Below are 15,205 nucleotides of genomic sequence, written 5' to 3' on the forward strand. Positions count from 1 at the left end.
CCCCAGGCTACTTGGCAAGATCTCTGGTATTGGCATCACAAATGCTGTCAAAAGCACCAAGGAGGAGACAACAAATGGACAGACAGTGGGAGTTATGGAGGAAAGGCCATTGATGCTTCGTGAAACCAAGTCTGTAGTTAGCACACAGAGCGATGGGGTTCCCTGTGACATTTTCGTACATACACATCATTACTCTGTGCTGCTACGTGACTCCTCTTTCCCCCCTCATCCCTTTGTCCCACTTCTGCCTGATTCTCATCCACCCCCCAGTCTTTCTTCTGCTTCATGTCACATAACATTCCTTTGTCTACTTTTATGTCACACACACACACACACACACACACACACACACACACACTGACCTGGTTATTATTTTCATTTGGAAATTAAGCATGGTATAGGAGAAACTTATCATGGAGTATTATCTGTGTAATGACAAGTGGCCAGATTACAAGAGTGATGCTTCTGTGCACTGGGCCTTTCAGAATTTAAGGACACTCGCCATGCTGTGTCCCTTCCAGTCACCATACCCCAGTCACTGTATGAACTAAAGATGGCTGGCTTCTGGAGGTGCTTCCCCAGAAGTACCTTTCTCCAATTCTTCTCTGACCCCAGATGGTGGCAGAAACTCAAAGCTCTTATGGAAAGTGGAAATAGTCATGGAAGACCAAACTACTCATGTTGAGCCTGTCCAGGCACCAGGGCGCCAAGGATGCCTCTCTATCAGAAGGAGTCTGGTGAGCGTGCCTTACTGTGTTGCCCTTCTCCATTTGTGTCCCCCTGCTCATGGGGGCGATTGCCACAACAGAACTCAGAATCTACTGATCGATGGATGCATCAAAAATACTGGGTATATTCAAAATGGAGTACTGTTCAGCCATAAAAGGAATGCAATCTTTGTCATATAAAGCTTGACAGATGGAACAGGGGACATTGTGTTGCATGAAATAAGTTAGATGCACAAAGCCAAATACTGCAGGTTCTCTTCTCTTATGGGAAAGCTGAAAATGAATGATTTGTGTGTATTGAAATGACTACCAGAGGCTACTAAGGGGGAGGGTATATTCTACAGTTAGATGGAGGAATAAATTCTAGTACTCCACAGCACAGTGGGGTACCTGAAACTTACAAAGCCTTGTCACATATTTTACAGTGAATGAGTAGAGACAAGAGTGATCAACACAAAGAAAGTGGAGGTGATGGAACCACAAATCGCCAAACTATTCTGCTTTGCTCACTGCAGACCACATATTAAAATATGGTGTATACATTGATAGGCATAGTTGCTAAGTATTAATTATAAAGAAAACTTCTTAGAGAATAACTTTTAAAATACTTGAAAAAATTAAAAAGGAACACGTTTTATCATAGAAAAATAATACATTTAAATTCAGTGTCCATAAATAGTTATACACACACACACAAACACACAAATACACACACACACACACACACACACACACACACAGAGAGAGAGAGAGAGAGAGAGAGAGAGAGAGAGAGAGAGAGAGAGAGAGATTATTATAGTTTAGTGGCTTAGAACAATTCTGAAGCTCACTAGCCTAACACCAGTATCTCTGGGCTACAATCGAGGAGTCAGTGTCTCTCTAGAGACTCCTGTTCAATCCTCTTCTGGCTTTTTGTTCTTCATGAAGCTGCCTACATTCCCTAGTATGTGGCCCTTCCCATATTCAAAGCCATTACTGGCCAATGAGTCTTCCTTAAGCTTCAATACTCTGACCCTAACCCTTCTGTCTCCCCTTTTGCCACTCTAGGCTTACCTGCTCAACCAATGACTCTCTCCCTATTGTGAGGCTGTCACCATTTGTAAATTTAATCCACTCTCTGGGCATGGGAGTCAACACATCCACAGGTTCATGGCCTCAGCACTACTTTGCCTGCCTGCTTTCCCTGATCGTGGAGATTATGATGCTAGGAATCACGGTTTGAAGTTTCAGAACTATAACGCTTAAGGAAAGACAACCAGGATCACAGAGAGGCTTCTGTTCTGTCACCTTGATTGCCAAGCTGCTGAGCTTCCCATAAAGCCACTGACCTCCAGACAGAGTGTTCTCAAGGGCAATTAAACATACTAAATAAATGTTGGTGTATTCCATTCCATTTATCCTTTTGGGCAATTAGAGACAAGGGCTTTCTATGTAGCTGCCAGAACTCACCATATAATCAAGACTGATCTAAAATTCCCAACCCTCCTACTGAGCTCCCCTGAGTGCTGGGGTTAAGGTAGATGTTTCCACATTACATAGATATTCGTTACTTAAAGTCACACACACCCTAACCGGTATAAATGTGATACAAATCCCATCTTCAGAGAAAAACACAAACACAAGGAACAGGATGCTAACTCATGAGAAACAGCAATCCCATGGCCTAAGTGAATCCTACATAGATTATGAATAAGCTGGACCAGTCTAAACTAAGTTTTATAATAATGGTTATCATTGCTATGCTGGGTTTCAAAAGTTACAGTAGAAAAATAATTACTGACACTGGCACAGCACTTTCAGATTTAGAAAATGTGTTGTAACACAAATGTAGGCAGATATAGTCTTTAAGGACCTAGGTTACATTTATTATATAACCGAGCTCTATTTTTAAATTTTGTTTTTATGTGCATGGTCATGATATCAGTGTCTTAATTAAATACCTGAATCTACTCAGTGCAATTATGCTGTTCTTGACTTTGGGGAAAGCCTCCTGTTATCTTCCAGGTCATCTTCTGGATCTTGGCAATAACAGGGTCAGCCAATAGATAGTTGTCTGTGCCTTACCTGCCTTAGGTGGTGAAGGACTACTTACAATGGAGGCCTTTGATTACTTGTGATCCTGGGGATAATAAACATGGAGCAGCTAAGCTTGGGGTTCATCAGATGTTCACTGATCCCCAAGGTAAAGAAGGGGATGGCCTTTTTCTTTTGTTTGTGTTTCTGTTCCATGGCAGTGGCCCAAAGGACAGGTGATGCCCTATCACTGTTTTTTTTTTTTTTCAACTGACCCAAGAACAAGAAGCCCCTAGAGTCCTCTAAAGAATATCTAAAAGACAAAGTGAACAGATTCATCACCATGGAAGTAAGAACTAAGGCATCTAACATAGATCATTAGGTGTCAGAAACATCAGAGAACACCTGTAGTTCAAGAACAAGAAGTAGGAAAGTCTTACCTGGTAAGATGATAGACTATCGTGTTAGGACAAAAGACTTCCACCTACCACAGAAAACTTCCTAGTGTCATGAAAGTTCTGGCAAGATCACAGGAACTACAAGGCAGACCTTAGAGTAAGTCAGAGGGTGTATGCTGAGCCTTAAAGCCAGCATTTCCTGAACTCTGCTGATGAGGTCACAGCAATGAGTTTGCTTAGAAGACAGTCTAACAGGGCTTTTCTTGTTTAAAAACAAATGGGGAGTGAACTCTTCCTATCAATGCACCAAAGAACTTGGAGGGAAACTGCCTCACTGTGGCCCAGGAGGGCTGAATTGTTGACATAGCTATCTAGTTTATAGTACCTTGTGTTTTAAAAACCTGGGTCTGGAATTTAGGTGATGGACAATGCAAACTGGCATGTTCTGAGCCATCTGTCCTGAAGCATGAAGGCTCCTTGGAAAAGGACCTGTCTGCCTCCAAGAAACATCAAACCATTTTCCCCCGGCAATGGAGTATAAGGCAGATTGGCTTTGTGCTGCTTAACAACTTGCCTGAGTCCAAGGAGACTGAACACACACACACACACACACACACACACACACACACACACACACACACACTTGCATACACACACATATACAAACACACAGATTTGGACTACTTACAGGGGTAAAAAGTAATAAGAGAAGGCTAGAATTCACTGGGAGGTGGTCTTACAGAGCTTATGAAGCTGCCTAGGGATAGATAAGGTATAAATAAGTATATGCTCAACTTGTACCATAGCTAAAATACCCCAGAAAGCTGTTTTCTTGGGTTTTATAATCTGGGGCACACAACACAGTCAGCCTAAGCATTGAAAGACACTATGTTTGTGGAGAGACTGGAACAAAGCCTGTTCTATTATAACCAGCTTCCACTTGCCACAATGTATTGCATTCCTGGATTTTTCCAGTTATTCTTGATAATTGCAAGTGAGAAAAAGGGAAAGAACAGAACTGGCTGAAGATACCAGGGAACTGCTTTGCATGGAGCAGCTCGCAATAAAAAATTAGAACTTGAGGCTGGGGAGGTGGCTTAGTCAGTAAAGTGTTTGCCGTGCAAGCATGAGGAACTGTGTTCTGTTCACCAACATCCATGTAAACAAGCCTGGCATGACATCATGCACTTGTAATCTCAGTGCTGGGGAGGCAGAGGTGGGATGATCCCTGGATCTTGCTGGCCAGTGAATCAACCCAAGTCATCAAATTCTAGTTTCAGTGAAAGACTCTATCATAAACAAACAAACAATAAAATGAGCAAACAATTCAAATGGAAATGAATAATGAATACACTAGACACAAACCTCCAGCTGTCAAATGCACATGGACACATACACACCACATACATGTGTGCATTACATTAACCTGTACACACACACACACACACACACACACACACACACACACACACACACACAGAGGAGAGAGAGAGAGAGAGAGAGAGAGAGAGAGAGAGAGAGAGAGAGAGAGAGAGAGAGAGAGAGAGACAGAGAACTCAAGTAAAAAGAGTTCTTTGCATTAAAACAAGAGGACCAGGGAGAATAAAAATTAGAATAGAAATAAAACAACAAAAGCACATTAGCTGTTAGAATATGAAAGCTTGTATTATAAAAACACTACTACATTTAAACTGTCTTGAACTTTGTAATAAGACACACGCTTCCCTTTGAGGTTGGCATTTTGATAAAGATCCTTGACATGACTCACTGTATTAATTACTTTGTGTAGCTATGATCCAAATGTAAAAAAAAATAATAAGAAAAAAAAAACTTGCAGAAAAGCTCAGTTACTGACGATGGAAACACACAGCAGAGGCTAGCCAACATCACAGAAATCAGAGAGACTACATCAAGAACCAAGAGCTAGGCACAACCTCCAAAGGCCTCCCTAGTGACCTGCTTCTTCCAGATCAACTCCCATTGTCTAAAGTTGTACAGCCTTCCAAAATAGTGCCACCCACTGAGGAACAAGGGTTTAAAATATGAACCTGGGGGCTCATCAGTTAGAGCACTTGCTGTTCTTGCAGAAGACCTGTGTTCAGTTTCCATAGCTCATATAATGGCTTACAACTGTCCTTAATTTCAGTTCTATAGGATCCAGCACCCACTTTCAGCTTCGGCAGACACCTGGTATGCAAGCAGTGCACTCACATGCATTCAGGCAAAGCACTCATAAACATAACATAAAAATAAATCTTTAAACAATATGAACCTATAGGAGATGTTACAAGTTCTAACCATAGAATTCCACCCTCAGCCCAAGAAAGCTCATGCAAAATGCTTTTAGTCTAACTTCAAGAGTTTCAGTAGTTGCCTGGTGATTTGTAGGCTAAGGCAGGTGGCTCCCAAATTCAAGGTCTGTCGTGAGTTGAAGGCTAAGCAGGACAACTCAGTGAGACTCTGTTATAGGCTAAAAGTAGGAAAGAGGGCTGTGGATGTAGCTAGTAATAGCCTAGAATGTGAAAGGCCCCAGATTCAGTTACCAAAGTCTTAACAGCAAAGTAATACCCACAAGCCTGAGTGAATACCTTCTTTCTAGTTATACTTAAGGCAATATCTCTGTTGTGAGCCCCTGGAAAACATAAAATATAATTAGACGTTTTTGTTAAACAACAGCACAGAGCAAAAGCTCCATTCCAAAAGGGAGGAATTTGAGTATGGGAAGGAGGAATGGGACCAAAGCAAGACTGAAGCCCAACAGAAGAGCAAGAATGAAATCTCAGACTTTCATGACTGGCATGCATGATATAAGTGCCAAGGGACTGCACAGCTCTCCACACATGGCCTCTCTCAATGGCTCCCATGGCTTCTCCACTGCAATTTCAGCCTTACTTTCATAGCTTCATGTATAGAACTCTCGAGGACTTCCTGCATGAAATGTGACCCTGCTACATCTGCCAAGCCATCACAGACTTTTTTCTGTAATCGTGGTGGAAGTTTCCACATCTCCCCAAATCTCTGCTGCATGCCCACAGAACCAGCACCACACAATTGGTACCACATTCAGCTATCAGCTTCAGCAGTAACTATGCACCTTTGGACCATGGCTGTTTTTCAGTTTAACATTCTATTACCTCTGAATTCAGACTTACTAGAAATTTCAGGATAAGGCAGAATTAAATAAATTCGTTGCCCAAATGGAACACGGCTAGCTCTGTGGTGGTTATCTTGTCAACATGATGGTATTTAGAATCATCAGTGAGGTGTTCCTTTTGGACATGTCTGTGAAGGAGTTTTTAGATTAGGTTAAATGAGGTGGGAAGAACCATCCCTCAGCTGATGGCACTATTCCATGGGCTCGGGCCTTGAGTTTAACGAAAAGAAGAAAGTAAGCCAAGAACAAGCTTTCATTTCCCTCTGCTTCCTGACTGTGAATGTAATTTGACCAGCTGGTTCTTTAAGGTCCTGCTATTGAAAGTTCCCTGCTATGATGGACTGTACTTTGGAACTGTGACTAAAAATAAGCCCTTTGTTCCTCAAGTTGCTTTTGTTGGGTATTTTGTCATATCAATTAGAAAAGTAAATACAGGCCTCTAATCCAATGGAATTCTTGTTCCCACCAAAACCTTACAAACCTATTCTTCACTGTGGTCATTTCTAGTACTTCTGATTCCAACCATAATCACCCATTAAGCTCTGCCTATGCCATAACCTAGGGCATCTCAAGCCCATGTCTCCAAACTCCTCCAAATTTCTCCCCTAGACTTGTTTCCAAGGCCAAGAATCCACACAGGCAGGTGTGTCATAGCAACCCCCTTCCTGGTACAACTTTTCAGTATGAACTACTTTTGCACTACTGTGAACCAAGTATCTGATAGAAACAACTTAAGATAGCAAGGACTTAATTTGGCTCACAGTTTCAGTCTACCATGATGAAGAAGACATGATGGAGCAGCCTTTGGTCATGGCCAAAGGACATGTGACAGAGGATGCTCCTATCATGACAGAACAGAAAGCAGAGGATGACAGAAGTGGGTGACAGGCATCCCCTGTGAAGGCCTACCCCTAGAGACATACCTCTGCCACTTAGGTCCTACCACCTAGTTCCACCAACAATAGATGACACTGAATCTGAAGAGACATTATAGATTCAGGCTATTAACTCTCCTTTATTTAATATTATATTGTAACCTTTCATTGTATAGCAAGGCCTGAGAGAGAATGAAATTTGTGAAGAAATTAATCACTCTTTGCAGATATAGAAAATCTAAAAGGAGCCCACAGATAATAAAAGGCAGATACTGAGAAATTACAGTAATATTGTTAAGTATACATAAATACAAAAGTAAATTCCTTGTTAGTACTAACTGTACAAGAATGCAACCACAATAAATGTAAGGGAGTTTCACAATTTCAAATGGTTAAATGGTCAGTTTAATGTTGAATATATTTTTCCACAAAAGAGAAAATTTCAGGTTTGCACATCAGTAATAGACAATAATAGAATGAATTTATAATACTATAAAAGTATCACACCCCTAAAATGAATAAAATATGGGTATCCTTATTGAAACAACATAAAAATTTGCAGGGACATCAAATGAAATTGTATGGATTTGTATATACAATTCTAAACATAACCCCAAAAGTGTGGGGGTGAGGAGAGATGGTAGGTAGAGGGACAGAGATACTGAGAGAATAAGCATGTGCTGTAATTTCACCCTTAAGATTCAGGTGCTAGGACCTCCTTCTGAGGTCATCCAGCATGCTTCTTTTAAAAAGAAATGCAGAAATGATGGACTGCTTGGACTTAGTCATTCTTAGTTATCAGATACATAAAGACTGAACTTAAGCTGATTTTCTGTCTCGCCTCCTGATTAGTGATGTGATTGCTCCTTACACATGTGCCTCAGATACAAAGTTACATACCTGGAAGGCCTTTAGCAGACTGCCCTTGAACTTCCAAAACTGTGATATACACAACCTTCATCTGTTTACAAAGTTAGCTTGTTTCTGGCTTTTCAATGTAGTATTTGAAAAAAGGATGGATACAATTTACACATGAAACCAGACAAGTTGATCCTGAAATCAATGGAGGCATATAACAAGACAACAGCCAAACTCCTCTTCAAGAAGGGGAGACGACTTTTCCTATAAGTTATGAAGACTTAGTATAAAGCTATGGAAATTAAGGAAGTGGAACAGACACAATCCAAAAAACTAATCCAGACCTTCACATTCAGACGCCTGATTTGTGACACAGAGGCCTTGATGACCAACTTTTTAGAGACAGTGAGATGGGGAAACAATCATACCTTAAACAGAACTCAATCCCTGATAGAGAACCTAAACATGAAAAGCAAGACTCCAAAGACCTAGAACACAAGGGTAGAATAAAATTCCTAGACTAAGGCAAAGAAAACATCCTCTGAAAAACCATTGTAAATTTCAATTCAGGTTGTTATGTTCACTAATACACAATACAATAAGAAGGCTAATCCAAAAGGGTCATAGTTCTGGATCCATCTCTCACGCATTTTGTGATCTTGGATAAATTCAGTTTCTCTATGTCTCAGTAAGAAGGGCTTTTCTCATGCCAAGCTATTTTGATGATGAAAGATAATTTGTTTTGTCAAAGGTCTCAGCACCTGCATGCATAAATACTCCAACTTTTCAGGAACCTGTGTATTTTCCTTTGCATCTCAGTTTTAAGAGCCACATTCCTTCACCAGGTGTTCCCCTCCAGCCATGATGGATAAACCATCCCTTCTTATCCCTCTACCTATTCCATTTACACAGCTTGAGAAGCAGACAACTTTAGTTAGGAGAAGGTGGAAGCCTCTTCCAGCCCTCCCAGATTCCTGTTGCATTGGTATACATCTTCTCTAAAGTCCAACAGCCCACCCAAACTCAATCCCCATGGGCACCTTTAATAGACAACATTGCTTAATGGAGCTTCCCAGCCCAGAGGCAATGTATGCAAAGAAGAGCTGAAAGTGTACACTGACATTTGTTAGTGCTGAAGGGGCTCTGCAAACAACCTCTGAATCTAACCTTAGTAATGACAGTCTTCCTGGGGTCTGATGTTGACCTCCAAACTACAGTAGTTTGCCTTCCTATCCTTCAATCCCTTGCAAATTAACTCAGATTGTTTACATGGCTTGAGGGTGTTGGGGTTAATTATGACTCTAATATTCACATGTGTTTTGATACCATAGGATCTGTAGTAAAATTCACTAGGTTGAGAAATGGTTTTCCAAGGTTAAAAATGGCAAACCAGTTTTCAGTAGAATTCAATTCCATACCTGTTGTTAAAGCAAATCCCATGTTTAAAAAAAATTTCTAGAAAACCTCAATGGTCACCAATGACTGTACAAATAGCTGAGGTTTAATGATGCAAAACACAAACATAGTCTTGTGCAGGTATTTTTATGATGTAATCCAGTATATATATTTGTAGCACAGAGATAAATTTGCCTCAGTCCAAAATAGATTTTACCATCTGGATGTTAAGAGTCTGGAAGTCATGAGAAGTAGGCTAGCTGAAGAAACTGAGGTCTTATCCAGAGCCTGAAAACTAGAAGAGCTTTGTACAAAATAACTTTCATTCTGGCATGTTTAGGGGAGATTGGCTTTGTCCTTAAGCTTTCCAGGAGACAGGGCCAGGATCTTGGGGAAGAAGTTTCTAACACAGTGGAATATTGAAAATAAGTGAATATTCTCTTGAGAAAGGGATAGCTTTTCTGGAAAATTAATTAGGCAGAGGCTGAAGATGAACTATGGTCAGGGACATTGAGAAGATGGTGGTGATACTGGCTCTTATGTTTAGGGAATATAAGAAGGTCAGGTGACGTGGGAATCAAACAGGGATGTAGTAAGAATAATGTTATGATCATGAACTGTTACATGGCCTTTGGGACACCCAAATCCCCCTTGGAAAGTGGCGCTTGAATAAATTAATGTGGGTACAAAACCAGTGTTCAGTAAATATCAGCAATCATGGTGGATATTATTGTCTTACTAGGGTTTTCATAAGTAGTTGGTACATGCACAGACACAGGTTGGAGTTCTGCAGCTCAAGAGCCCTATAAATGAAGAGCCTCGGGAGTTGGAATAAACATGCATGGTCCAAGCATTTTCAAACATTAAATGCTTACAATCATTCTGGAAGCTGCATTCTAGCCAGCGTGTGATAAAGAGAACAGTATCAATAGATAAGGACAGTTGGGAACAATGGTACCTGTGGTTTGCTTGCTCTCTGCTGCTGTCCTTGGTGCTTTTCACAGACATGGGTGTTCGCTGACCTCCTGTGATAACTTCTTCTACCTAAAATAAAAGTACGACATGTGTAAAGTGATGCATTCTTCCTTAATGTATGTGTGATTTTTTTAAACTATAAAGCATCTGAATTTTTTTCTGTACATATTCCATGGAAGAGTCTTAACTTAAGCCTCTTAAACACAACAGTCTTGCAAAGCCTCAAGCAATCGAAAGATTGCCAAAGCCAAGCATGCAGATTTGGTGAATTAATTTATTTTACAAATGTATTTTATCTGAAAGCCAGCATCATGCCAGACACTTAAGGAAAGTGTTGGGGATGGGATGCTGATTTGGGAAGACTCGCCTATGTAGTGTTCCCAATGACCATACTGCCAAAGAAAGCACCCCAGACGGGAGCTCTTCCTATTACCAGTTAGACCTCTTGCTTTCACTTTGAAATGAGGAGGGACACAGACCATGCTCTTAAAGGTCCTTTCTGGGTCTGAGCATTCTCTAATTCTATTACTTCCTTTATACTAGACAAGTTCAGTGCTAAGCATGTTGAGATCTCAGTAAACAAAGCTGACTAATTTCATTCAGTAAACAAAGACTATTCCACAGCGAAGAGAGGTCATCTAATTCGTGCCCTCAATAAATGTCTAAGTTCTCACAGTGGAGTAGGAAGAGGACACACTGCTATATATCATACCCCAGCTATGCAGTAAGGCTAAGCTTACACTTTTTATTTATGTTGCATGCTTTATTTATGACTCCCTCAGCCCCCAGCATCATTCCTGGGAGACAGGGATTACTTGTAGGCAGACAAAGGCATCTTAAAAACCTCTCTTTGTATTGCTTGAGTCTGGTGACCAATTCAGGTTCATTTGTCCTTTCTGTTCAAATGTCATGGAGGGATATCATCCCTCACTCACGCTCATCATTCCCTTCTCTTTGACAGAAGAAAGACTGATTCATTCCTGAACACATCTGCACACAAGGAATAGCCATTGCTTTGGAAGTTGACCTGAACCTGCCATCCTTTTCTGTCCTACCCAAGACTTAGTATGTTACACAGCTGTAACCCACAATGGATTAAGGAAGATTCTTCGGCTTGGACTTGGAGGGCTTGTCACCACCTGGGTCATTTGCTGGCACAACCAAGCACCACGCTGGATTCACATTTGCATTTGGAAAGGGAGTTGGTGGTCTGGTTTTAGCCATGACCCTAAGTTTGTCCACCAGGATGCATAACCAAATTCATACAGAGGAAAATATTTTTTGCCATTTGACTAAGGAATTTGTTTTCATACTCCACAGAGCTCACAGAAGGATGGGTCAGGCCCCAGTAAGCGGGGATCATCACTCAGCTTCTCCTATCTCCCACTCCTGGTGCCTTCTCTCTTTTCAGGAGTTGATGCTTGGGAACTCCTTGATATTTTGTATATTCATCTACATGTTAGAATCTGCTTTTGGGGGGTACAGTGGCACCTTAGCATCTTTTTATTATTTAAATACTTTAATCATTTTAAACAACATCATTGTGAGTTAAAATGTATTGAAATATCAGCAGGGGGAGTACAAATTTTGTATTGCGTCCCATTGTAAACACAGTAACAAGAATGAGGACCTGTGCATAATTAGAGTCTTAAAATGCCTACTTCTAACACTGTTATTTGTCACGTATTAGGCACAAAGATTCTCTGTGTTTGTGGAAATGCAAATAGAGTCACAAATTTGGAACTTTTCTTCACAGGGAATTTGCTGTGCAGCAGAATCTAAATGTGCTTCTTATTTTTAAAGGGTATTTTCAGCACAGTTTGTTTCTAAGGTTCTTTTAAGTTTAAAAGTTACAGGGAATCAAAACACCAGCAGTGAGAAGTAATATGGACATTGACATTCCTATTAACATGGGAGTCCCTCATCACTGACATTCATATCAACTGCAAGGAGACCTTGACAGGACCTAACTTGTTGGAGTGGCAGGCTATAGGCTCAGAGTGCCAAAATTTAGAAGTCCTGTCATTCAGTTTCCCATGATCCTGTAGTTTGGGGCTGTGCTTCCTCTAGGTAGCCATGCTCATTCAACAGTGTCTTATTCTTTGTCCCTTGTATGTTTTAGGAATGACTAATGGAAAAGTTATAAGGACCAAAATACGTTCAATAAATAAGATAATGTGAGACCAAAAGTTTCCTGAGCCCACAGAGAGAAATGTAACTAACGCCTCAAAAATTGAATTCTGGGACAGGCACTGAGGTACAAATGAACATTTTAATGATGTTACATTGTTTTCACTCTTGGAGGCTTACTCTGCAGGAGCTGGTACAGAATAAAGATGCAGTGACAGGGCTCAGTTTTCCACAGAATACTCAAACCCCACCTAAGGCTTTCCTGACCACTGACTTCCCGACCTTTGCATGGCTAGTAGCCTGGGTGGGGGTCTCATTACCTCCTGAGCCAGCATCCTGCACTCAGATGGTCTCTGTGGATATGAATAAAGTGTGTGTGGTTGCTCTACTAATAGTAGATGGCACTGACTCTGAGACTCTAGCTTTGAGCAGCTGCAAAAGGGAGTCTGAGCTCTTGATTCCCATTTTTTTTTTACAGTGCACCATAGGAACTGCCAATCTATGACTGTTTCTGATGCTTAGGAGAGTAATTAAATGTGGTTCAAATCAATAGTTATTCATATGAATCTAAATAAATATCAGTGAACAATCACCGTTTTAGTTGTAAACTTGATTGTAAATTAAAAGAAAAGTGAAATATAATTTAAGATGTTTACTGAGAAAAGTATACAATAATCTGTGGTTGAACACATTAATAATAAACTCTGAGTCACCATTATAGTACATCAATGCTTGCCTTAAGGAGAGAAATCATAGCACTTGCCCTTGATGTCTTTAACCAAGTTCAAGCCCAGATTTGAATTCTCTACTCCCTTTCCCTGTGTCTTCCATCCTTCCTGACAAAGCACTTTACTCTGTATTTACAGAAAGTACCACATGGGAAGGGAATGAGGGATACTTAACAGTTTTACTAGTGAACAAGCCACTGATGCTAACTGAGCCAAATAACAAAAAGTATCATAAACATCATCATTTCTCAAGCAATATCCAAATGTTGACTTCAACATTCATGGTGGATATTCATGTTGTCAGATTGCTTTTGACTACTATTTTTTGCTGTTTCCAGCAAATGATTATCAAAACACACTTGTATTACTACAGGTCAAGAGCATAGAAGAGTACATAATTCAATAGTACAGCTATGCTTTAGCTTAGGCTGTAAAGTTGACCACTTAGGAAATCCAAGGCAAGCATGCTTGGCTGCTTCATTGTTCTCTAAAATGCAGGTTAAACACGCAGGCTGAGGGTACACAGTAGGATGGCAGTCTTAAATCTTAAGTGACCTTAAGGTGTATCATTAACTCAGCTGTGAGGTTCAACAAAATGCCAGTCTCTTAGGAAGTAAGAGAGATATTTATCATAATGCACTGCCACAGCTTACTGTTTCTTATAAATTTAGCCCTGCTTCTTAAATACAACACGCATGAAAATCACAATAAATTCCTCTTGGAATTTTTGCTTTTCTCCACAGTTTAAAATGTTACCGAGGTTAGGTTTGCTTAATGAGGCATTTGCTGAGCACCTATGACTGGGCTAAGACCAGGACTAAGGGATAGATTGAGACTGGATGATGAGAAACCACCGCTGGTCATTTCACAAGGGAAAAAGACACAACCTGGAGGGATGTAACTGATAGACAGATATATGGTCAAGGTTTTAAGAGAGCTTATTAAAGGGCACGATATTTCATAATAGAAAGAACAAGCCTGAATTTCCCAGAAGACAGAAATGAGAATGTTCTGGGGAGAGAAAAAAGCATGATCAAAGACAGTAAAGTGAACAGGCATGTAAAGCACATGGGGCTGGGCCCATCACCCCTGGGGTTAAGTCTGGAGACCTGAGGGGTACACGTGCTGCATTCCTGTGAGGTGTTCAGACTTCTCCAACAAGGCCATGGAAGCTTTGTGGTGCTTTACTTGCTTGTTCATGTCAGTTCCTGAGGGATGTTGGAAGTCACTTCCTTATTCACTTAGGCAAACTGTGGGATAACCAGAATTCTTGTCAATCCCCATCAGTTTAATCTGCTTTAGAAGATAACAGTGTACTCGAAAATTACCATTTCATACAGAGTTCACTGTCTCTCAGTTTCAGCTTTTACCTCCATTAAAACTTCTCAATGAAATGTTTACTTGACGCCTTTCCGTAAGCAAGTCATTGCTGATTTTCATCTCTTTCTTTCTTTTGCTGTGTGGCAGAGCCCCCCCCCCCCCCCACACACACACTAGACTGTACTCTACTTATCTAAGTTATATCTCCTGCCCTTGCTGGTTCTGCATGAGATGATAATTGACCTGCTCTGTGTTTCTCAGACGTTTAGGTATTATTGCTAGAACAAAGTTCCACTTCTCCTATTAGAGTCTACAGACAGCAGCCTAGAGTCCGGGCTTTAGGCACGTGTTTTCTAGGTGATTCTTAGGTGCTGGAAAGTTTGGAATTTGTCTTGGCCGATTCCATAGTATTCAGGCTCTTCTGGGAGTTGTGGTTGTTGGTAGTGTTGATTGTGTGTGTGTGTGTGTGTGTGTGTGTGTGGTGCTCAGGGTATAGCTTTCTGCATGCTGCACAAATGCTCTAACATGGAATTATGACCATAGCTCCATAGTCATTTATAGAATCCATATTTAAAGGAGGTGGACAACATTCCAGAAATTGATGTAGGATCTGGGGTAATGTGAAGTTACC

General features: G+C 40.7%; 1 protein-coding gene across 4 annotated transcripts in view; it reads right to left on the reverse strand.

Moving 5' to 3' along the window:
• Lrrc6 (leucine rich repeat containing 6) overlaps positions 1–15,205 on the reverse strand; it is a 109,215-nt gene that overhangs the window by 4,476 nt on the left and 89,534 nt on the right. For all 4 annotated transcript variants that reach the window (XM_036208432.1, XM_036208435.1, XM_036208434.1 and 1 more), the window contains one exon: positions 10,380–10,465. In XM_036208432.1, coding sequence (XP_036064325.1) covers positions 10,380–10,465 — 86 coding nt within the window. The remainder of the gene's footprint in view (positions 1–10,379; positions 10,466–15,205) is intronic.

Source organism: Onychomys torridus, chromosome 16 (genome assembly GCF_903995425.1).
Source record: "Onychomys torridus chromosome 16, mOncTor1.1, whole genome shotgun sequence".
Classification (NCBI taxonomy): domain Eukaryota; kingdom Metazoa; phylum Chordata; class Mammalia; order Rodentia; family Cricetidae; genus Onychomys; species Onychomys torridus.